Below are 24815 nucleotides of genomic sequence, written 5' to 3'. Positions count from 1 at the left end.
AGCTTTCTAGCAGATGTAAACTGCATGTACACAGAGCAAAAGAGAAGTATGTGCATATATACATGAATTTCCCTCTGTGTGTGCCCAAGTTCCTTTCCTCCCTGGAGGAAGTATGCCAGGCCTGCTCAGTGTTTGTGACAGGTGAAAATTAGTTACCTTTCCATGAACATGTGATTGTTCTACAGATCACAGATTTCTTACTCAACAGTGCATTCACCGAGGCACTGCCTACACATTTTCAAGCATATCATGAGGACTAGAAGCTCGGTAAGATTTTTTTTTTTAACAAACAGAAAAAACCCAAACAAATGAGATTTACAGGAATCCAAATTCTGCATATTGGTTGAGATAACAGAGGACAAACTGTCCTAGTCGTTTTCCTTTCCCCCAAAGTCTGGTCTTTGGAATAAGGCTGCCTGCTTTCATGGATCAGGGCAACCAACCAGCCACAAGCACCACAGAATTGTATATTTACATAGTGCCTTGATGCCAGAGAAATGGTCAAGTCAAGGGCTTGAGTCCAACAAGGAGGTGCAATTTGATCCAACAAGGTTTCATGAAAAATAGACAAGGTCTGTATCTGTATTAACTGTATATAGTGCAAATCAGGAAGGTCCTAGACCAAAAGGGTCAGTTTGGGACAGCCGTTAGCAGGAATTGGGCTAGGTCTCTCCTCAAAGATGCTGTCAATGTCTGCCATCAAATGTTAGCTTCTGAAAGTTCTCCCACTGCAAACCCAGAAGCATCCTGGAATAAGGGACAATCAACTCATGCTTACAAAAGAGAATAATCCAGGCTCCTCCCCAGAAGGATCTCTCAGCAGAATGTCTTTGGTTCTGGAGGGGGAAAGGCACCACCCCAACGTCAAAGTAAACTCTCCAGTTTTTACAGTCCGCCCGCACCCAGTCTCCTGTCTCCCACTGGGCACCTTGGTGCTCCGATTCTCAACCCAGGCAGGTCTTCCAGGGAGGACCTCAGTTTGGGACTGGTGCTGGCCTTGTCGAGGTTCACATGTGGCAGCCCCTCCAAGACAGCTGCGAATCCCAGGGGATCTGCCACGTGCGCCTTCTACAGAGCTCTCTGCCTGAACTTTAAGACAGTTTTCCAGCCTCGCGGCTTAAGGGCACTGTGGGCTGCGTGGCTGGTGGGAACCGGGACTGCGTCTGAGCAACAAGCCATGAAGGAAGCCGCGTTCCTGTTGGAGGATGCAGAACAGGCAGTCCTTCACTGGTTCATGGGTTCTTCTTCCATCGGCTCATCCTGCCGCCTAAAGCAGAAGAAACCAGGAAATCGTAGTTAGTGGGATACATATGTAAAGTGCAGGGGTCCAGTGAGAGCTCAGCAGCTGCATGCATATCTGCACCACTGACATAAGCTGATGTCACTCCTTTCCCCTTGGGACTGAGGAAACTTTTGTTCTGGGTGGGAAACTAGAAGAGGAAGGGAAAGAAATCTCTCTAGCAGAGAATGGTTGATGGGTTTTTATCTGGGAAATTTTCCTCCATCCCTTCTTTCACACAAGGATATCTTTAGGGTTAGGGTTAGGATTTTCAGAAACTTTTTTTTGTGGGTGAGGGTTTTTGCTAATGCAAGGTCTTTGGCTCAAGGCATGTCACCTTCATGTGTTGTTGGAATGCAATTCCCATCATTCTGCACTTTTGGCAATGCTGGCTAGAGCTGATGGGAGATGCAGGCCAATGGCCATATCTTGCCCACCCATCTATAGAAAGAGTTCTTCCAAAGTAGATTGGCTTTTGCAGTCCAGCCTTTGACTTAGCTACTTATTTCTCTATTAATTTATTAGATTTATACCCTGCTTTTTTCTTATAACAAACTCAAAGCAGCTTACATCATTCTCCTCCTCCTGCTCTCAATGTTATTCCCACAACAACCCTGTGAGGTAGGCTGGACCGAGAGTCTGTGACTGGCCCAAGGTCACCCAACGGGCTCCATGGCTAAGCGGGGACTGGAACCCAGATGGCCTGAGTCCCAGTCCTGCGCTTGTAACCACTACACCACACTGGTCTGGTCACCACCTCTTTGAGCTTGAGAAGCCTCCTCACCTTTTTTCAGTCATCACAGAAAGCGAGGCCAGCGCTGTCACAGTCTCCACCTCTTCCGATTCGTGGCGTTGTGCTTCCAGGAACGAGCGGCCCACTGTTGGGGCAAAGCGCCGTACAGAGCTCCAGTACTGGCCTGGAAAAAAAGGCAGGATCAGTGCCTAGCTTATCACATCACTCACCAAAGCACCAGCACTCAAAGCTCAGAGACAAGCCTGGGAAGAACAGGACACTGGGCCAATCTGACACTGTTTGTCCGGCGGGACTCGTTCTCCAACTCTGCAAGAGCAGGGCCCACAGCTCCATGTGATCACAGAGATCTTGACTGGATGTGCTGCCCGTTGGAGATGCCTCCTGCTGGGATTCCAGCAATTCTCAGGCTTGGTCCCCACAATGCACAGCAGGTCCCCGAGTGAACCCTGTTCCTGGGCCATACAACAGGCCACAGAGAAAAGGCTACACGCCTGAACCCTTGGCCCTGGATGGGGTGGATGGAAAACCCGAGTGCTAAGGAGACCACTTCTGGTTCACACCCAGTTGTCTGTGTTCAGGGAGATCAGACAGAGAGAAAGACATATACAATAATTGGGTAGCATTTATCAGAGTCCTGGCCTGAATTGGTATGTGAAAATCTGTAAAACTTGAGCTTGTCGAGGTTCTCCAACTTTCACTGTGAAGCTCCTTCTGACTTGTGCCTTTCCCCTCCTCGTACATTGAACAGTCATGTGCATGAACAGCTCCCCAAATGTACACATCAACTACATGCTCTTCTCAAAAGAATGCCTTTTCTCCCAGGGACTATCACCTGTCTGTGTGTATTCCAATGCATGCATTGCTGTTGCACAGATCACACTGAGAGCTTGGAAATGTAGGGATGCAGACATTCAGGTCCGCATTTGGTTCCGGGAGGTGTGATTTCATCCAACTGCAGTCAAAAACAAACCGGGAATGGCAAAAGAAGAAACCAAGGATTATATTAAAAATGCTTCAGGAGGCCAAAGGGAATGGGGGTTTTGGCCTGCCTGATTGGATGTTGCACTATCAAGCTTCTGTCTTAATGTGGCTAAAAGAATGGATAACTTTAAGAAATAAGAGATTCCTTTATCTTGAAGGGCATGATCTACAAATGGGTTGGCATGCTTATATGTGGTATGAGAAGTGTAAGACACATGGTTGTTTCATAAATCATTATATTAGAAAGTCATTAATATTGGTGTGGGAAAAATTAAAGACAAAACTGTATACTAAGTTGCCAAGGTGACTTCGCCTATGGAAGCTCTTGTATATCCAAATGCATTGAATTTTGATATGATTGTGAAATATGATGATAGTTTGGATAATGATGGAGGATTGAAACTGAACCAAGAATTACAAGAGCAAGGTATTAATATCTCTTGGTGGCACAAGGTTCAAATACAATCGAGATATGTTAAAGATTATAAAATGTGGGGTTTTATAAGGAGTTAACAACATTTGACCAAGTGATCTTAAAATCAGATGAGAAAATGGTTAAAAGACTGTATAATTTTCTTTTGGATATGAGAATGGAAGATGAACAAGTTAAGAAAACTATGATAACATGGGCACAATTTTTTGGATATAATATTGAGTTACAGAAATGGCAAAAATTGTGGGAAAGAAATATCAAGGTAACTTTAGCAACCTCATATAAAGAAAACCTCTATAAAATGTTTTATAGATGGTATCTATCGCCAAATAGATTAGCAAAGATGCTTTCAAATATGTCAAATGGATGTTGGAAATGCAAACATAAACTGGATACCTTCTATCACATGTGGTGGATTTGTGATAAGGAAAAAACTATTGGGCTAAAATTAATAAATGGCTTGAGGAAATGTTACAAAAATCCTTAATATTTAAACCTGAAGTCCTTTTACTAGGCATTGTGCCTGATGATGTCGATAAACAAGCTGTGTATTTGACTTTACATGTAATTATTGCGGCAATGATTGCATTTGCCCAACATTGAAGAACCACCCACTGATGAACTGATTTTGAAAGATTCTGGATTGTGCTGAAATGGACAGACTGACTTTGTCACTGAAGGAGAAAGAGGATACATACTTCTATCAAACTAGGAACTCTTTTTATCATTGGCTAGAAAAACGGGACTATGCGTAGATTTGAAAATATTTACGGATTGCTATATTAAAAAATGGGGGGCTGACCCAGCAGGTCTGATGGTTCTGATGATTGATTTTTTTTTAGTTTCTTTTTTTCAGTTTGCAGAAAATAATAAAAAAAATACTCAAAAAAACAAAACAAAACAAAAACAAACCGGGAAGAGATACACCTATTCCCAAATCTGAAGGGCTGTCTTTGGAGCCCACCTTTCCCTCAAGGATCTTGTTGTTGTTCAGGTGCTTAGTTGAGTCCAAGTATAAGTGAACTTATGGGCCAAATCTGGCCACACTTTTTGATCCAGTGCCACCTCTTTCAGCTGAACTATGCTCTGGCCCACATCCTCTTTGATGGAGTCTAACCCCCCTTGCTCTTTGGTGATCTGGTTTTCTCCTGCTGCCGAGCATTCCAAGCATTATATATATTCCAAGGATCTTAGGTCAGCATATTTGGTTCCCCTTCCACTCCAGCAGCATTTACCCTCCTGTCAGGTGGGTTATGATGAAAGATCACGAGTGGCCCAGTCACCCAGTGAGCTCCACAGCAGCATAGGGGCTCAAACCTACAGGCCACTGCTCCATGCCAACTGTTTTAATTGCCACATCAGGTACTGATAGTAGCAACCATAACCATTGTTACACCAAGGATTTGTTAGTCGCTATCATATAGACTGTGTGTAAACCAGAGGTGGTAAGAGATAGGTCTCCAGATGTTTTTGAACTGACACCCAGAAGCTCCTGCTGCCATGCCCAATGGCCAGGAAACCTGGGAGCTGGAAACCTAGACATCAAGAGATCTACTTCCTGCCCACTCCTGATATGGATCATCTGACAGTTCCGGGAAGTAGCCACTGTTTCCCCCACTTGGTTAGTCTTTGCCAGGTTACTTTGAGCTGAAGAGTCCTTCTCTTTTCAGCCCTCTTCATTCATAAGCTGTGAGCCATGCCACTTTTATGAAGCACATCCTGCACCTAAATTATTGTTGCAAGCAACTCATTTACCTTGGAACTCTGAGCAGACAAACAGTGCTCACAGCAAAAGGCAAAGGACTGAACAAGAGCCCACAAAGCACTCATTCCCCCGCACCCACCACCACCCACCTACTCAATGGGGGTGGGAACCACATTTCCACTTACTTTGCACCCGGATCACAGCCTCCAAGGAGCGCACCGCATTGGCATTGGGTTTCTGCTGCAGGATCTCCTCAGGCAAGGGCTCCAGCTGTGGAACAGAACAGGCTTCCCTGTAACTCTTGTTCTCAAGAGAGTGGCTGGACTGGTCTAATATGCAAGAGAGCACATGAGCAGGAAACATAGAAACAGAGTGAGTCAGAAGGGGCCTCCCGGGCCATCTAGTCTGACCTCCGGCACCAGCTGGCTCCGCTCACGACATGCCCAGCATGTGGACGTCCAGCCTATCCTTGAACATGCACACCGATGGGGCCTCAACGACTTCTCATGGAAGCCCATTCCACACCCTCGGGGTCCTAACTTCTCCTACCAAGCTCCTACCAAGTGCTTCCTGGTATCCAAATGGAACCTTGGTTCCCTGAGCTTTGCTCTGTTTGAGCGCATTCTTCCTTCCTCTGCAGGGGAGAACAGGTCTCTACCCATCTCCATGTGACATCCCCTCACATACCTGTATGTTGCCAACAGATCCCCTCTGAGTCTCCTCTTCTCCAGGCTGAAGAGACCCAGTTCCCTCAGTCTCGCCTCATATCCCATCCCCTGCAAACTGGCCACCAACCTTGTGGCCCTACGCTGCATTGACTCTAACCTGGCTATATCCTTTCTGTAATGAGGGGCCCAAAACTGAAAACAATACTCCAATTGCGGGCGCACCAGAGTCGTATAGATTGGTAGTAATACCTCTCTCGAGCTAGAAGCCACACTTCTGGCTATGCAACCAAGGGTGGCATTCGCCCTCTTGACCACCGCAACACACTGCTGACTCATGTTTAGCCTGCAGTCAACCAGCACCCCGAGGTCCCTTTCACAAGTGCTGCTCTCCAGCCGCTTGTCACCTAACCTGTACTTATGACAGCTATTCCTATGCCCCAAGTGCAAGGCCTTGCACTTATCCACAATGAACGCCATCCTGTTGTCTCCTGTCCACTTCCATAGTCTGTCCAGATCCTTTTGGCTCTGGAGTACCTGCTCCTCAGTTTTGGCCACTGCTCCAGTTTCAGTATCATCTGCGAATTTGATCAGCAGACTGTTCACCCCTTCTTCCATGTCATTAATGAAAAGATTAAACAGGATCAGCCCCAGGACAGAGCCCTGGGGGACCCTGCTTGTCACTGGCTGCCGTCCCGATGATTCCCTACGAATGGTTACCTCTGCTTTCGGTCAGTCAACCATGCCCTAATCCACCGGACAGTGCTTTGGTGTATCCCAAAACTCCTCATTTTTCCACCAGGATATCATGGGGCACTTTGTCAAAGGCCTTGCTGAAATCCAGGTATACCACAGCCACTGCATCCCCTCCATCTAGCCATCTCGAAACCTTGTCATAGAATTCCACAAGGTATGTCTGGCAGGACCTGTTTTTGCGGAAACCGTGTTGTGCGGTGTCAGCCTCCCTTCCCTATCTAGCATCACTAGATCTCTCTCTATTATGAGCCTTTCCATTGTTTTTCCTACAATGGACATAAGGCTAACCGGTCTATAATTCCCCATGTCCCTTCTACTACCCTTTTTGAAAATTGGGACCAAAGATGCCACCCTCCAGTCCTCTGGAACTTCACCTGTTCTCCACAAGGTCTCAAAAATGGAGGCCAGCAGGCGTGAGAGAACTCCTGCCAACTCTCTAAGTACTCTCAGGTGTAACCTGTCAGGGCCTGGCACCTTTGTAATGTCCAATGCCCTGAGGAGCCCCTCAACTTCAAGGGGGGGTGACTCTAATCTGTGCCCCTAAGTCCCCAGCTTCATCTAATCTCCTATGCGGATATCCCCCATCCTGCTTTGGGGAGAACACAGAGGCAAGATAGTCATTTAGCATCTGAGCCTGTTCCCTCATATCAGTCACTGGATCTCCTTCCTCCTTCTTTAGTGGTCCCACCACTTGTCGCCCCTTCCTCTTCCTATTTATATCCTGAAAGAAGCCCTTTTTGTTGCTCTTGCTATTCTTGTCAAGTCTCAGCTCGTAATCAGCCTTAGCCTTGCGAAGAATCCTTCTGCAACGGGCCTCCTCCTCCCGGTATACCCTTTTGTCTAATTGCCCCAGTACCCATTTCCTACGGAGGTTCCTCTTTCGTCTAATCCCTCTAACCACCTCCTTTCGCATCCATGGCGGCATTCTCCTCCGCCTCCCCACCTTACTAACTAGAGGTATCGTCAAGACTTGTGCCTCCAAAACCTCCCTTTTGAGTGCCACCCACCCCTCCTCAACTCGCTTACCTTCCAGTAACCTATCCCAGGAGACTTTCCCCAGTCTGGCCTTCAGTTGGCCCTCTTGAAGTTCCAGCTTCTAGTGCTCGACCTGCTGCACGTCCCCAGTCCCCTGATCTCAAAGCAAAGGATGGAGTGATCACTCGCATCCAGAGCTCCCCTAATCTGTACTTCATCTATCAGCTCCTCCCTATTGGTCAAGACCAAGTCAAGGATGTTCCCCCCCTCGTCACCTCTTGGACCCTGTGTGTGAAAAACCCTCCCTCTATAGCTTCTAGGAAGCGGCATGACCTGGCTGTCACCGCTGAGTGAGTCTCCCAACTAATATCCGGGAGACTGAAATCTCCCATAATTACTGTGTCTCTCCCGCGAGATATCCTTAGAATCTGGCCTGTCAGGACATCATCCAGGGTCTCAAGTTGACCTGGAGGGCGATAACATACCCCCACTGTCAGGTCCCTTTCCCTGTCAAAACCCCTAAGTTTCACCCAGACTGCCTCTGCTGAATCCCCATCTGTGCTGCATTCTATCTCAGTGCATCCTATCCCTTCCCTGACGTGTAAAGCCACGCCCCCACCTCTCTTTCCCTTCCTGTCCTTTCTAAAAAGGTGATACCCTTCTATGTTCACATTCCAGACTTGCCTTTCATCCCACCAAGTTTCTGTGATTCCCACCAGATCATACCCTCCTGTTCCCAGGAGAGCTTCAAGCTCTTCCTGCTTATTACCCATGCTCCTAGCATTGGTGTACACGCACCTCAACTCCTTCCCACCACTTCCTTTCCTTGGAGTTCCCAGCCTCCTCCTTCCTCCCATCCTCCCTGATACCTGGCCCCTCTCTGTAGGAGTCCTGTCAGTCCCTGCAGTACCTCTAAAACCCTGCTCCCAGAGCCCTGGTCCTCCCCCCACACTTGTCCAGTGCAGACACGTTACTGGGGGGCCTGAACCCCTCCCCCCAGCTCAGTTTAAAGGCTTCTGGACAAAGCTTGCTAGAGCATCTCCAAAGGACCTTTTCCCCGTCCTCATGAGGTGTAACCCGTCCCGCCAGAAGTCCATTGGCAAGAAAACGAGTGCCGTGGTCGAGGAACCCGAAGCGTTCCTTCTGGCACCACACCCTAAGCCAGTCGTTCACCTCGGAGGCCCTCCTGTCCCTTCCTGGCCCAAATCCTCAGACAGGTAAGATTGACGAGAAGGCCACTTGGGCCTTCAGCTCCCTGAGTTTCTTCCCCAAGGCCTTGAAGTCCCTGGTGGTCCCAAGCGCACCCTACCTGGCCACATCATTTGTGACCACATAGATCACCAGGAGCGGCTGGTGACCCCCCGGAGCGAACAAGACACTCCACTCTGTCCTTCACATGCCGGATGCGTGCGCCCAGCAGGCAGCAAACCTCCCTTGTCTGCAGGTTGCGGTGGCACACTCCCCAGTGGCAATCATCCACCGCCGTGCCTTCCCGGTGCTGGTGGGCGGCCGTGCCCTGGCCCTTGCCTCTCCTGCAGTGGCTCCCTTGCCGCCTGTCATCCCAGGCTGGGGGTCCTGCTGGTCCCCCGAGGCCTCATCAGCCCCAGCCTCCCCAAGTGGAGAGAACCTGTTTCCCAGCTCCAGATTGGTGCCAGGAGGAGGAGGAGGCCATGCTGGCCTCCTCCTCCTGCGGGTGACATACCTCCATGTCTCCTCAGCTGCTCCTCCCATGGCCTCTCCCTCAACCCTCTGTCCAGAGGGGGGCTGCTCCTGGGGGGCCTGGAGAGCTCTCTCGGCCCTCAGGCACCTCACCTCCTCTTCTAGCAGGGTCACCATCTTGCGCCGAGGGCAAGTGTATCCCTGCCTCTCCTGGGGGAGAAGGGCGAAAATGTCGCAGCGAACAGCAACACCCGTGACTCCCACCAAGGCCATCTTCTGGTCTGCCATCGGTATCCCTTCCGAGACCTTACCTTGGTCCCCTGCCTTGTTTGTCCTGAAGTTCCTCTCACTCGCCCAGTTCTCCCAGACAAAAACCCACTCGCACACACACACAAGGATAAAATAAACTTAAATCTAAATTGGAAGAAAAGCAAAGCAAAGCACAGCACAGCACAGCTCAAAACAAACAAACAAACCTCTGTGTCCCAGGGAAGGGAGTCCCCTGACAGCCTAAGGGCCGCAGCTAAGGGATGCAGACAAGGACTTCACAACCAGCTCAGTTGCACACCTGAATGTTTGTACGGTCACTCCAAGAAGAAAAGGCAGGTTGCTTGCAGGCAAATGTGGCTCTCCCAAACAAGTCCATATATAGTAATATCTCTCAGACATGAAATAACTGGACTGATCGGGAGGCCATGAGCATGGATGCCCACAAATGTGAAACGTCCCTGATCATTACACCAGTGTAACAAAGTTTAAGGAATCATGTAACACTCCCCTCTATGACATACAGTCATTACAATGTTAGAAGGAGAGTCGAAGATATTCTAAAGAGGGCGTTTGATGAGGGAAGATGGTGCGTGGACAGTGGATGGTATAGGGTGTGGATAGCATAAATCCTTCAAAGGAAATAATAGCTCCAGTTAATTTCAGCTTTAATTTCTATTTATAGAAAAAACGATTCTAGTTATAAATATCATTGACGCAGCAAACTGGAAGCGTGATCACATGGAATCTCACTCACCATTGTCTTTATTTTTAAAATGCATGTTCCTGAATTCTTGTTAATATATACCCAGTCAAGTTTCTGTCATACAATTTACTTTTCCTGAGTATTTAAATCCTCTTGTTATTCTAGACTTGGTCCCAAAATCTAGAAGGATTTTGTTATTTAGTCTGAAAGGTAACTTTTCTCCCTGTGCTAAAATTAAGGCATTCAAACAAAGATAAGAAAACAGGTTCTTTGACAGGCAGCAAAAAAGCTACCTTTACACATCTTTTCCTTTTATGGGATGCTAGTGGGGACTCTTACTCTGGGTAGCTAATCATAATTTAATTTGGATGTTTCTTTTTCAAAAATCCAAGCAGTTTAAAACTGCACAGGTGTGGGACACAGGAAAGGCCTCACTGTAATTTGCATAAACTATGCAGACTGAGGGTTGAATCCCAGGTTAGTCTCACTCAAAGCCCGTTCATCACAGTGGCCCTACTCATGGCAGGGCTAACACTGGATACAAACTAAGGTAGTATAATGCAGCAGACAGAGCAAGGATTCCCAAAACTTGCCAGTGCACAGTGGCATATTGCAAGATGACTGCTAATGTTTGCTGCTAGAAATAAGAGTTGCAGCAGGTGTGGAAATCAGTGGTCAGTTTTACAAACAGGGGATTCAAGGGTTAATCCCTGCATTCTTCAGTCACCAGGGAACAGAGATGATGGGAAATATCCTTTTTGCTAGCGATCCCAAAAAGCTATTTCTGGGCTAGAAGGACAAACCATTTGATGTGCACAAGGCAACATACTATGATTCAGATGCAAGAATTATTCCATGTGAACTCTAATCTCATAGAGATGGTGGCCAGCTGCATCCACCATGTTTCACATCTTGGGCCTTCTAATCATCCTCAGTAGGTGATCCTGACATGTTTCTACATCAGCTAGGACTGGATTAGCCAGCCGGTTCTTGATGAAGAGATGCTGCAGACTTCAACACCCTCAGAAGGGCTTCTGTGTTTTATCACTGAGTGACTCACAGGCCAGGGTTTGCCTTCTTCCAGGAAGGGGGCTTGCTTAGAATAGCCATGGCTGCAGAAGCCTGGATGCAGTGTGCTCTCACATTAAAAGTAAACCTTTGCATGTGTGAAAGGGAAGGGTGCCCCTGATTTTAAATCAGGTTTGGGTGTGGGAGTGAGTCTCAGCTATCAGAAGCTGGGGAAAAGTTGCAAGAGAATGTTGAACTTGAGTGGGGAGACCTGGGTCAGAAGCTTGGCCACCTGCTTGTGTGCATGATCCTGGCATCTCACAGGTTATTCAATCTAGTGGGGTATGGCAGGTCAGCTGGGCCCAGGTGGCTATAAATGCCTCCCTGAGAGAGGGTGTGGTACAGCCTCTTTAAAAGTCCACTCCTGAAGAAACCTAAGCTGGACCCAAGACATTAATAACAATAACTGACCCATGTGGCTAACATTCCCTTCATCAGCAAGGTGGTTCAAGGGAGCAATTAACTCCTAACTCTGGGATGAACCTGATCTTCTGGATCCTCTTCAGTTGGACTTGCTATGGAAGAGAAATAGTCTTGGCCTCCCTGTGGCCAACTGAGAGACGGAGGGTGTGTGCTCCTGTTGATTTTCTAGGACTTCTCATGGCTTTCAGTGATATTGACCTCACTGCTTCACAGAGGAGAAGGCTGAGAGTGGCTAATAATGGGTATATAGAAAACCTACATGTTGGGGGCAGGATGCCTCTAAATATCCATTGCTGGAACAGAAGCAGAAGGGTGTTGTTGCCCTCATATCCTTCTGGTGAGCTTCCCTTCCAGGCAGAAGAAAATGCTACACTAGTTGAGCCTTTGGTTTGTGTCAAAAGGGCTCTTTTATATGCTTATGTATCCTTCTGGATAGGCTCTGAGTTGGATGCAGGAGGCATTGCTTGGTGATGATTCTGTTTTAATCTCCCATTTAGACTTTTTGCAATGCATTGAATGTTGGACTGATTTTATAAAGTAATCCAGAAATTGCAGCTGTTCAAAGCAAACCCAGCAATGTATTAACTAGAAGAGAGCACTGCAAATTTGGTAGTGCCTCCCAATCTGCTGCCGGGCCCAATTTAAAGTTCTGGTTTTAAGCAGGGATGAATGAATGTACAACACTCGAGGTTTCTTGTCTGAATTCCCCTCATTTGTATTCTTGAACCTGGGCATCTTTTTTCCTTCCCAATCAGGGAAAAATGCACATTTTGAGTGGGCAAATGTGCATTTTTAGAAGGCACATTTTCCCCAACTCCCAGCTTGTGAAACCTCCTACTGCAAAAGGCCCAATTGGCCTCACCCTGTTGGCATTTTGACAGATTGCTGATCCCTTTTTGTTCTGCTGGGCTTTTGGTTTGGCTTAATTTCTTTTTCCCCTTCTGTGATTTTCACATCTGACTGCTGATTTTTAATCATGTGCAATCTTTGTTAGGTTTATTGATTGCACACTGCTTTAGCTGATGTCTTGTGTGTACGAGCCCAACATTTAGAAATTAAACTCTGTATGTGGAGGCAAGCAGAGAGAGTAACAACTCCTCTGCATATCTTTGCAGAGGATTCTCCTTTATATTATTTTGCACTGTGTCCTGTGGCTGTGGCCAAACAGTTAAAGCAGGCTCTATGGTGAGGCACTGCCCTGGGATAAGCCAAGGATCCTCCCCTCATTCTGCAGACTGTGGGTCCCACTCACCTCGTTACCAAGCAGGGCAGAGACGCAGGCTTCGGAGGCATCACAGATGGCGGTCAGATCGTGGCCTCCTTCAAGGGCAAGAACAAGGGCCCCCCCAGCCACGTTCATCAGCTGCCTGGTCATGTAACCAAAGACTGCAGAGGAAAAGGCAAAGGAACATGAGATCTTTCAGACAGGAGCTGTCATGGGACTTGTTTCCCTGGTAGTATCCCTGGGGGTCAGGATGGCTTCTCTTCCTTGTCTTCCTGCCATCCCTTCTCCATCAGGCCCAGTCAATCAATCTGCTTCCCTCCCTCCCTCCCTCCCTCCCTCAGACCCAGCTGAACACATTTGCTGCCTCAAGGAAGGTCTCTGCCACATCCAGCCAGCTGCTTCTGCTTGCCCGCCGACTCCCGCTTTGCAGTCCTTCCCAGCTGCAGGGCTCCGTCAAGAGGTCAGCCAAGTTCCTGCAAGAGGTCAGCTGAGCTCTTGTGAGACACACAGCGACAAACTGCTGCAACTCTGGCAAGGAGACGTGGTGGCACACACAGCAGGCTCCTTCCGAGAGTCCCGCCAGCCCCTCTCTTGCTGCAGCCAAGCCAGCTGTTGTTAGGACTCTCCAGAGCACCTGCTAGAAATGTTGGAGAGGCTCTCTGTGGGTGCAGTCCCCCACTCTTCTCCTCTGTGGGCCTGCCTCCCTGACTCCACTCTGTCAGATGCACATGTACAGCTGCTTCAGAGAAAAACTGCTGAAGTTTTATACAACACACACAGTAACAGCAACACTTAGCTAACTACTGTTGACTTTTATTGTGCCTGCAAAAACAGGCTGTTTTGTTAAGCAGATGCCTCAGTGCAAAGAAGGTGGAGACAAGGGCAAATCTCTACATTACTGGGCAGTTTAGCATGGTAACTCCATGAGTCATATTTCTTGGGGCACCACCAGAAGAGTCGCCCCTGCTGATCTTAAAACACAGGTCAACAGCAGGGAGGTGATCCTTCAATTGAACAAAGTTGAGCCTTTTTCAGGAAGGCTGGCCAGCCACCATGGAGCCATTTATAGACTTCCAAGGAATCTCAAGCCACAGTGCATTCAGACATGCTCTTGAAAGCTCTCCTCCTTGGCAAACACCCCAAAGGCTGGCTGGGTACCAAAGGCAGAGGCAGCAAGAGCATCCAGTGGCCACCTGAAGTACAAATGTGCCCTCCCCACACCCAGAGACCAAGCTGACCATGAGGGCTGCATATTCCACTCCCAGCTCAGACATTGTAGAATTGCCACCACTAATCAGGTCCCCTGGCAATATGGAAGGGCCTTACATTTGGCTGAGACTTTGTAGCCTCCCAGCGGGGGAGGATGGCCATCAGCTGCATCAAAGCCTGCAGACACCAGCACCACATCCGGTGAGAACTCGTGGGCTATCGGCATCACAACTGTCCTGCAAGGTGGGGAGAGAAAACAGAAGCAAGCCAGGGTTAGTTAGCATCTCTGGCACTGTGCTGTTGCATAAAATGCTCCTCCTGGCTTCTCCTAGCATGTGGCATCATGCAGCCTAGCTACAATACAATGGCTCAGACGCCTGCATTAAAATTATGCATGGGGAATTCACAGGATGCTGTGTGCTGTTCGTTCGTTCATTCATTTTATATTCTACTTTTTTTCCTTTCAAGGTAGTCAAGGCAGCTTTCATAAGTCTCCTCTTCCTCCAAGCCTATCCTCACAACAACCATGTGAGGGAAGTTGGGCTGAGAGTCTGTGACTGGCCAGTGAGTTCCATGGCTGAGTGGGGACTTGAACCCAGATCATCTGTGTCCCAGTCCTTCACTCTTAACCACTGTACCACACTGGCTCTTTTTTTGCTACAAAATGGAACTAAACAAAACGAGACGAGGTGAAACAAGCAACCACAATCCTGCTCCACTATTCCCATTCTGCAACCTGAACCGCATGCTCTATTCTGCTCCTGGTTTTTCCATTGCTTTGTGGTGGTGTAATGGTTTTATTCTTTGCTGCCTGTTTCATCCTATCCTGTGCTGTTTTTATTTCTTTTGGTGTTTGAATCAGACCTTCTTAATGTATTGCACACCCCCAGAGATCTTTCAAAGTAGGCTCAAGCCCTTTTATGGAACACCTCAACAAATCCAAAGAAACAGGGTTCTAGAGAAAAATCTTTATAAAACCCAGCATTGTTTTTCATTACTTCAACCACCATCCCATCCTGCCTTCTGAGATATCAGCAAGCATCAGTTTGGCCAGTCTTAAGGACTAGAAACTTGCTTTCCTGTCTCTCAAAGTGAAGCTTTTTTCCCCCAAAAGCTGAATTCTGTGCCATGACTACATTTTGCAACTTTCTGGGTTTCCCTGTTGTTATGATGTAGACAGCTAAAGGCTGTTCCCCACCCCTTTTCAGAGCTTTTCTTATGTCTGAAAAGAGCCCTGCTCAGATTCTATTTCTGGCCTCTGCCTCTCACCCAAAGGTGAGTAGTTTCTCAGCCTTGACATGCTTGCCAGTACCACTTTCAGAGGTGGTAGCTCATTTCAGGAAGAAAGCCAGTTGGGGCCCCCGTTTCCACAGGGAGGCTCTTCCCCAGCATTCCCTGTGAAACAAGGAAACATCATTATAGGATTGGATTGATCCCCAGCAATGGCAAGGATGCTGGCTCAGTCTTGCATTCCTTTCTAGATGCCCTGCTGTGCAAATGCCTTTCCCAGCTCTCTTATGGAGAGCCCAACAAAGCCACAATCTTGTCCAGAGGGACAAAAATTCTGGCCTTCCCTAAAGACCCATCCATCACTTGGGCCATGCTTGGCAAGCAACTCCAAGAGGCATGATGTTCACAGAGCCTGAGAGCTGCATTTCTGCATGTGGCAAGAGAGGGGGTGGCGGCAGGGAAGCTATTTATAGAGCCCTGTTAAGTATCATCAAAGCACATGTGCTGGGCAGCTGGAGGAGGGTGGCCCATTGCCAAAGCCCAAGCTTGGCACGGACTGGGCTGCTTGCAATTGCAAACTGGGCTTTTGCCAAGCACTGTCAGTCCTCATTCATGAGCCCTGGTGGAGCTGGCTCTGGCCACGTGGCAGAACCAAGCTCTCCGGACCCCTTTCTCATGGGGGTTTGCACGTGTGTGTTTGAGGTGTGGAAGCCAGTGGAGAGCAGCTCCTTCCTGCGATGTGAAGGGGCTGGAGAGCTGGTGAAGCATCGTGATTGATGTCCATTCTAGATGCAACAAGCAATTGATGGGAAACACATGGCCCTCCAGACTCACTGACCTGAGACTCCCAGCAGCCCTCATTGCTTAGGCTGGTGATAGGTGACAGCAAATGGAGGGCCAAAACAGAGAGAGATATTGTCTGATGACATCTGCAGGGCTAAGGGTTCCTCTCCCCATCTTAAAGTTAAACAGCAGGCTGGAGGACCTGATCCAGAACGAGGCCTGTCATCTGTTATGTTTTGAAAGGAACACTTCCATTGGTACCAACGGAAGCTTTCCTTCCAATGCACCCAGCAGGTGCAAGCAGCCTAACTGCAATGTGGGGGGAGGCTTAACACACACACATCCATCTGCCAGAGCTGGACTGCCTCCCTGGCAAAGAAAGAAAGAAAGTAGCGTTTATGCAAGCACTGGCTGGGTTCAGATATTCATGGAGAAAGGAAAGTATGTTAGCGTCTCTTCTTCGCATGCTACACAATTTGCCTGATTATTTTTGCAGTGCAAACATATTTTGCGCAAAAATATTTTGTTGTATTACCTGAACCTGGCAAGGTGTGGCTTTGAAACCTGCCTACAATGAGGCATGCGTTCTGGAGTTGCTTTGAAGCCACCCCACTGTACAACTCACTGGCTTTGGACAACATGGCAAGCTGCATGCTACAAGGGTAATTAGCCAAATTGTGCAGGAGCAAGGAAGAGATGGGACCATGGCTTCCTCTTAGCCATGTTTCTCCAAACTTGGCAGCAGAACTGGGCTCAGCTAGGATATAAGCCCTAGAATCAGGCAGCTCTCAGGTCTGAACTCCCATTCAAAGGCTAGGCAGCCTGCCTGCCTGCCTGCCTGAGACCCCTCCCTCTGCACCATATGGGAACAATACTGACCTACCTTGCACGGTTGTTGTGATGCACAAAAAGGAGGGTGCAGTCAGAGCGCTTTGAACACTTCAAAACTTCAAAACCCTTGCTATATACAAGGATTGCAATTAGTATGCTGGAAGGTCCTAACCCTGTAATACACAGGGAGTCTGGAAGTTCGCTTGGGGCAGACGTCATAGCACCAGCTGCTCCCATGTGGCTGGGGCTTCTGATACTACAGTTACAGGGCCAGGAGATGCCCTGACATTGCAAAGGAAATGAAAGAAGGGCTTGAGCAGAACTTCAGGCCTCAGCTTGAGGGTTCCAGATGGTTTGCTAGGGATAGTCAGGATGAGAAGGAAAGCTAAGAGCTGCCAGCAGAGGTGTGCGTGCAATGTTTGACAATCCAGGAAAGATATTTATGGCCTTGTCCTAAGTTTAATCATGTTTACTTGGAATTAAGTCCCAGTGGATCCCTTGAGACTCCATGTTGCAGCCGTAGGCTTCCTTCCCCGACTCTGAAGTCCCCCCAGTTCTTTCATCCCACATGATGCAAATAAAAAGCCAAGAAAACCAGGCATGCTTGCATTCCTGTGAATAATATTCCCGCATGTATAACTAAAAGTAAACACATTCAAATAGTGCATATTGCTATGTTGTAAGGCTATGAGAGTCTTCATTTACTCAAGCTCTATGTTCTGATCGAGGCATCTCCTACTTCCCTTGGTAGTAAAGGAGTTGAAGCTGTGCAGAGTCTAAATGCAAAATCTTAAATCAGACTTATTTAGGAGTGCAGCACTGGAACTAACACAGGAGCTTTGCATTTCTATACTGCATTATTGCATTTCTATACTGCCCAATATACAAAGCACATTGGGTGGCTTACAAATATTTACATGCTGAGATACATACTGTAAGGCAAACATACAAAACATAACAACTTCAGAATGCCAGGACCCATTAAAAGCCTTTTCACATGCTGTCAAACACCTGGGAATATGGGACAATCTTAACCAGCATCAAGAAGATGAAAAGCAGGCCTTACTGGGGAGAGTGTTCCATAATCAAGGGGCCATCACTTAAAAGGCCCTCCCCCTCAATCCAAGCTGCCTTCTTTGCTCCTCTGCTAACCTCCTCCATGGCAGAGACCTACCTTTCAGTTATGCTATTCTGTGAAGCCCTATGTACACCAATGTGCAGTGCTGGCCAATGGTCATATGCTGTTTTACCATGTCTCATCCCATCCCTTGGCAAAACCACACAGCACTGCGTAATCAATTTATCTGTTGTTTCTATGCCGTTTTCCTAGCAATAATCAGTCCTTCAAAGCAGGGTTTCTCAGCATGGGCCATATGGCCCCTCAGGGGACCATGCCATATTTCTAAAGGGGTATAGTGCAGATGGTAAGGTGGCTCAGAAAGCGATCATGAGCAAAACAAAAAAAAAAAAGTTGCAAACCCAAGCTTTAAAATATACATAATAAAGGAAAAGAAACACTGACACTTAATTGAGTCATCGATTTGACTTAAAAGAGAACTCTCCCAAAATAATTACAGAACCTAATATCTGGATGTTCTGGAATTTCTCAGAATTCTTTCTGAGAAAAAAAAAAAATAAGTGTGCTCCCTCTCCTTTTCAAAACACTGACCACCTGCTGTACCTGTGTCAAAAGATGACTTCTTTGAAGAAATTTCTCTAAAATTTCCCACCTTTTTTGATTGCAGCCATACTCCTGCCACAATGGCATAGGGCTATATCAAGTCTGGAGCATTGTGGAGGATGCAAAATGGCAGCCAGCTAACTGCTGTGGCCACAATTCCCCCACCCCAAAACCTACCTTAGGGGAAATGGGAAAGAAAGAATGTTACTGCCACTGTTAATGGAGAACCCCAGCAATGAGAAACACTGGAAAATTTGTATTTCTTGCTGGATAAATTTGGCAACACTGCACCCCCAATTCTTCTGCTCACAAATAGGGTGGAGGATTTCAAGAGCCCCTTTGTGCATGGCTCAAGAACTCATCCCTTGCTTCTTCCACTTGTTATCTGGGCAACCAAAATCTTCTTATGAGAAGGCCCTGCTGATGAAGTCAATGGGACCGCCAAGGGAAAATGGGCACTGTGGTCCACGGTCCAGAGGGAAGGCCTACCGGAAAGCAGCCAAGTATTCGGGGTCCCCCATGGGTGGGTCAAGGCCACCTGTCCAAGCCACATTGACAGTGAAGCCCTCACCGGGACCAGAGCCCACCTGAAAAAGAAAAGCAGGAGTGATGTTACCTTGGAGAGCTCTTCTTCCTGACCTTCTGAATTGCCAAGTATCTTGCTTGACCTGGAGCCTTCATGCCAAATCTCTCCCCTCTATTCCTGATTCTTGCAGAAGATTCTGTCTTCCCTGATCCCCCCTCAGGCTGCTGCAATGCTTCCGCACCCTCTTCCCCCTCTGCATTGCAATTAAGCTCAGGAAATAAAAGATTTCGGAGGCTTTTCCTGAGTGTAGCTGCCATGCCAGGAGGTGGTGTGCAGGAGGTTCCCAGTTGAGGAGAGATGGATGAGCAATCCCTTCCCTGGGCCCTTCCCCACCACCAAAAATCCACTATCCCCATGGCAAGGAAACTTGGGGGAAATGGACGCCCATTGATGCCAATGGAAATATTGGGCCTGTACCTTTTAAGCACCCAGCAAGGCCCTGCCAGTCACATTAAGTTAACAGTGTGCACAACGAAGGCCTCGGTGGGGGTCAGGCATCGGGCCCCCTCCCACCATATCAAGGATGAGTAATGTGTGAAGGAACCCTAAACCTAGACCAGCTGAAGGTGCTTCATATCAGGCGGGCTGGATTTCCTGATGTACAAGAAAACACACACAGAAGAACATAAAAAGGGCCATGCTGGATCAAACCATCTAGTTCAACATTCATTCCACAAAGTGGCCAATCTGCTGGAAAGCCTGCAAGCAGGATGTGAGTGCCATGGCACCCTTCCACCCAGATTTCCCAGTAGCGGGTGCAAGCAGGCATCCTGCCTCCGATATTGGAGGAGGCCACAAGACTCATGCTGCCAGTGAAGATGGAGGCAGCACATTGCCCTCATTGCTACTGCCCGCCTTCTCCGCCATTAATTTCTCCAATCCTGCTGTCAAGCCATCCCAGTTCAGGGGCTTCACAATGTCTTGTGGAAGTGAATTCCACAGTTCAGCACATGTAACATTAAGAAGTGATTCATCGTATGTGTCCCGACTCTCCCACCACCTAGCTTCATGGGATGAACTGAGGTCCCAGCATGAAGAGAGAGACAGAGAGAAATGCCGCCACCTCCTTTTCCACACCATGCATCATTTTGAACACCTCTAGCGTGTCTCCTGTGACTCACCCGCTTTTCTAAGCTAAACCATCCCAGATGCTGTAAACTTTCCTCAAAGGAGAATTGCTGCAGCCCCTCCATCATCTTAGTCACGCTTTTCTGCACTTTCTCTAATTCTACAATATCCTTTTTGAGGTGCAATACAGTATTTCAGAAGGGTTCACACCAAAGGTCTGTATGAGGGCAGAACGATATCGTGTTTGACTATGATATTCAAGAGGACCCAGAAAGTGCTGTCAACAATGGAATAGTATACGGACTGTTCATAACAACAGGAAAACAGCAGCACAAGCCATTTAACTGGCAGACAAATCCTTAAATCAGTTTTTATAGGCATTGCTTCATGTGATGCTATCGTAGTGGCTTGTTTACTGCATGTCCAAATGTTCTTTTTTGGGGAGTTCTTTGAAATGCAAAGCAAACTCACAATTTCCTAGCAGACTGGTGATAGATCATGTAGATCTTTATAGGTTTAAGCATTCAGAGGAATATCTTTGTTTAAAAAATGCATTTGCAAGACCGCAAGAATTAAGCAAGAAACATCTCTTCCCACCCACCCTTGCCTGGTAAAAGGCAGTTTTCAACTTTCCATGACATGCTGGTAGACCAGTGAGAAAGGAGTTGCAATGGGACAATGGAGACTGGAGGAAGTTTAATGGCCGGGGTCATCAGCAGCAGGGATCTGGTCTGGCACATACCCCTGTGGTGTCCTTGAGTATAGCCATTTACTGTTTCCATATGGTTACTATCTGCTCCCAGGTGTGTATGGGGGGCGGGCAGGGGGGTTAAAGCACTAGACAGGGAGCCAATGTTCAAACAGGAGGCTGTCCAGGGTTACAAAAGAGTGCCGTTCCTGAGACAATGGAAATCCAACTTTAATTTGAATTTGTATGAAAGCTGGATCATGTATAGTTAGCCCTCTACATTCGTGGAGTGAGGGGTGTAGAACCCCTATGAAAGTGGAAACACTGCAAGTATTTCTAACCCCTCAAGCATGCCCAGAAACACCAGCACCTCCTTTTTTGTAGCAAGGAAATGCTAGAGAGATTTTCTTCTCCAGATGGATGGGGCAGGAAGGCCTGTTTGGAGGCCTCCCTCTCTCCCTTTTTGCTTCCTCTTTCTCTGTGCTGATGACTATTTTCTGTAATGATTTTTTTTTTAAATAACAGGCCTTATAGCTGTTTGCAAGAATGGTTTGTTCATAACTCAGATGTTCATAACTTGGGGACTGTCTGTATATACTTTTTTTTTTACAAAGGATCATCTGTTTGAAGGATGATGGTGAAGATGATCAAGAGCTGTAAGAACTGTTGCCCATTACAACAATTAACATGCAGACAGAAAGACTGAACGGACAGACCTGGTCACAGTTTTCTACACTGTGGTGAAAGCCACATTTCTATTTATATGATAATTCTGAATTTGCACCTATCTATCCTTCCATCTGTCAGCAAATCCAAACATGCAAATTATGATCCTTTTTGGTCTCCTTTCTTATCATTTGTTTTCTCTTTTTGGACAATTCTTAAGTGTCCCATGGAGAGTAATGGGTGGGTTGGTTTTCTGTGATAGGCACTTTCCAGCAGGCGGCACTATTCCCCATCAAGATTTCTTCAGCATACTGTGGATCGCTGCAGTGCAGTGGTTGGTGTCGGATGAAGACCCAGGTTCAAATCCAAACCAGCCCTGAAGCAAACTGGGCTATCTTGGGCCAGTCATTCTCTATCAGTTTGACCTACCTAGGTACTGGTGATGACCTTTAAAACCCTAAATGGCTTAGGACCTGGTTACTTGAAGGAACACCTCCTTCCATATGTGCCTGCCTGCCCCTTAAGATCTGGGGTAGATATCCTTCTCTGGGAGCCCTCCTTGAAGGAGATTAGGAGGGTGGTTACCTGAAGAAGGGCCTTCTCTGTGGTGGCACCCTGACTGTGGAATATGCTCCCCAGAGAGGTTCGCCTGACGCTGGCACCTTATTCATTTCAGCACCAGGCTAACCCTTTTTATTTTCCCAATTATTTAAGATTTGACTGTTATTTTAATATGGGACCTGGGAGCAGATAGTAACTATATCAGAAATTGATTAGGATGCTATGTTTTATTTTGTGTTTTATTTTATTTTTTGTCTTACTGTTAAACCATCCCAAGACTTCAGTAAGGGATGATCTAAAAAAACTATAAATAAATAAATACATACATACATACATACATACATACGTACTCATAGGGTCTGCCTGCATATAAAACAGATGGGGGACCATGTACATTAGACTGTGCTCCTTGGAGGAAGGGGAGGATCAAAATGAAAGAAAAATATCAATCCTACTTAGACCCACCCCCCCTTACAATGTTGAGTACTTTTCTAGTTCGAAGTAAAACTAGTTGTTTCCCATGTTGTATGACCCACAGAACCAGCTTCAGAGGTTTAGCCCCAAAAAATGCCAAAGATGAAATGGCATTCTTAAAATCACTTGAGAAAATGCCTCCTAGATCATGCCAATATTGATTCCTTTCAAAACGTATTAACGTCATTAATTGTACTGAAGGAGGTGCTCATGAATAATATTTTTGCAACAAGCTAAAAAAAAAGCATTCATATAGGTAAAGATCCTGGAGCTTACATCAATAATGACTGTGTTAACAAAAAATATTTTCACTCAACTCCTAAAGCAATAATGTAACTGGGTGGGTGTTTTGAACAGGACAGTGGGGGCACTCCTGAGAAGTTTCTGCCTTCCTGGTACCATGAGATCTCATTTCTCCAAGGAGTAGAGCCTAGTTCAAGGACTTGGCAAAGTATATCTTGGGATACAATGTGTAATAATGTTGACTCTCTGTTTCAGGAGGGCAACTTTCAACATACAGTATAGACAACTGTATGTTTTAACACAGCTCATGTGGTCTTACACATTTATCTATTTTTTAATTTTTTTTGCAGAGGACCAGTTACTTCCATTCTGGTTGACAAAATGTTCTGCATCAATATGTGTAGAAATACACTGTTCTCCCTCTTCTTTTTCCACCTGCAGGAAGAGTCCAGTTCTGTGCTACAGGGGAGGCTAGGGCTGAGACCATTAAAAGGCCCTGTGGGATTAGGTTGATGGTCAGTCTGGTTTAAAACTCTGCTCACAAAGTGACCAACCAGCTGCCCACAGGAAACCCACAAACCATCAGTGTGACGGCACCTTCCTAGTGCTGTTCCCCAGCAACTGCTGTGTCTCAGTGGATTGCCTCTGAGAGCGAAGGGAGCATGGAACAATCAGGACTAGGAGTCACTAAAAGCTTTACTTCCATAATTGTCTAATCCCCTCTTAAAGCCATGCGTATTGGTGGCTACTATAACATCTTGTAGTAGCAGATCTCATAATTAAACTCTGAGCCGTGAGGAGCATCTACCCATAAGCTTGTGTGCTGTGTGGATGTGGTTACCCTCTTGCCACACACACTCCGCTCCAGCTGAAAATGCAAGTCCAGACCATGTCCTAGCATGCAGCAGCTCATTCCCGAGCACGGCAAGCATGTATAGCCAGTGGCATGGCCAAAGCATGGCACACACTCCCACTGCCGTGTAAGAAAATAGCCCTTGTGGGCTTTTTGACATTTGAGCTAGGCAAAGATCTGGAATGCGGACAAAACCTCTCCATGGCATCCTTGTTTTCCCAGGGATTTTAGTCTTTCACAGTTTTTGTTGTTTTAAATCCTTTACATCTTTGTACTATTTCTTGGTTTTATATTGGGATTTACACCTTTTCGATACTATGGTTTTAAATTTTTAAATTTGTATAGTGCATTTTATGCTGAATGTTAGGTTTTTAACTATTGTGAATGACTCGGAGAACTTCAGCTGTTAGGCGGTATAGAAATGTAACAAATACATGAAAATATTTTTGTTGGGATGCAACGCAGGTTCTGGCTGGCTCTGTGCATGAAAGGAGCAATTTTGCACAGATGGTAGTGGACAGGAGTGGCATTTTGCACAAGGGGTGAGAGCAGTGGCATTTTCCATTATACCAAGGAGGCCAAAGAAAGGGAATTGGATGAGGTAGGAAGAGATTTCTGAAGAGCTGCTACCAAGGATGTTAATCAGGATTAGGGGACCAGGCCCACAGGACACAAATCTAAATAAAAACTGCATACACTGAGGTACATCTATATGTTCAAATATAGAAATAATTTTTTGGATAGATTTAAATGTCCATAAATGTTTAAATGTCCATCCAGCCAATTAATTTCTCATCCATCATTTCCAATAAAACAAATGTATTAATTTGCACTTCAAACTAATGGGAAAAGGGTATTTGTTAAGATTTATTGCCATGCAAGATATATTGGGGGGGGAGGGTGTTGCAGCACGTGGAAAGGGGAGACTTAACTCTTCCTTTCCCAGCAGCAAATGCCCTAAAAATCACCTCATCCTGCAGCAAGACAGAGGAAAAAAAGAAACCCGCCCATTGTCTCCTATGGAGATGTGGATCTCTGGGGAAGAG

At 46.8% G+C, this 24815-nt stretch overlaps 1 protein-coding gene across 6 annotated transcripts in view; it reads right to left on the bottom strand.

Moving 5' to 3' along the window:
• Positions 1-264: 264 nt before the first annotated feature.
• The window catches only part of HDAC7 (histone deacetylase 7), a 244594-nt gene continuing 220043 nt past the window's right edge, over positions 265-24815 (bottom strand). For all 6 annotated transcript variants that reach the window (XM_044431113.1, XM_044431112.1, XM_044431114.1 and 3 more), the window contains 6 exons: positions 19120-19217; positions 14223-14341; positions 12924-13057; positions 5338-5422; positions 2064-2196; positions 265-1267 (listed from right to left, as the gene is read on the bottom strand). In XM_044431113.1, the coding sequence (XP_044287048.1) occupies positions 1225-1267; positions 2064-2196; positions 5338-5422; positions 12924-13057; positions 14223-14341; positions 19120-19217 (612 nt within the window). In that variant the 3' untranslated portion in view covers positions 265-1224. The remainder of the gene's footprint in view (positions 1268-2063; positions 2197-5337; positions 5423-12923; positions 13058-14222; positions 14342-19119; positions 19218-24815) is intronic.

This window comes from Varanus komodoensis, unplaced genomic scaffold, assembly GCF_004798865.1.
Source record: "Varanus komodoensis strain SLA01 unplaced genomic scaffold, ASM479886v1 scaffold22, whole genome shotgun sequence".
In the NCBI taxonomy this organism is placed as follows: Eukaryota; Metazoa; Chordata; class Lepidosauria; order Squamata; family Varanidae; genus Varanus; species Varanus komodoensis.
Note: the sequence above shows the minus strand (reverse complement) of the source record. Positions and strands in the feature narration are given on the sequence as shown.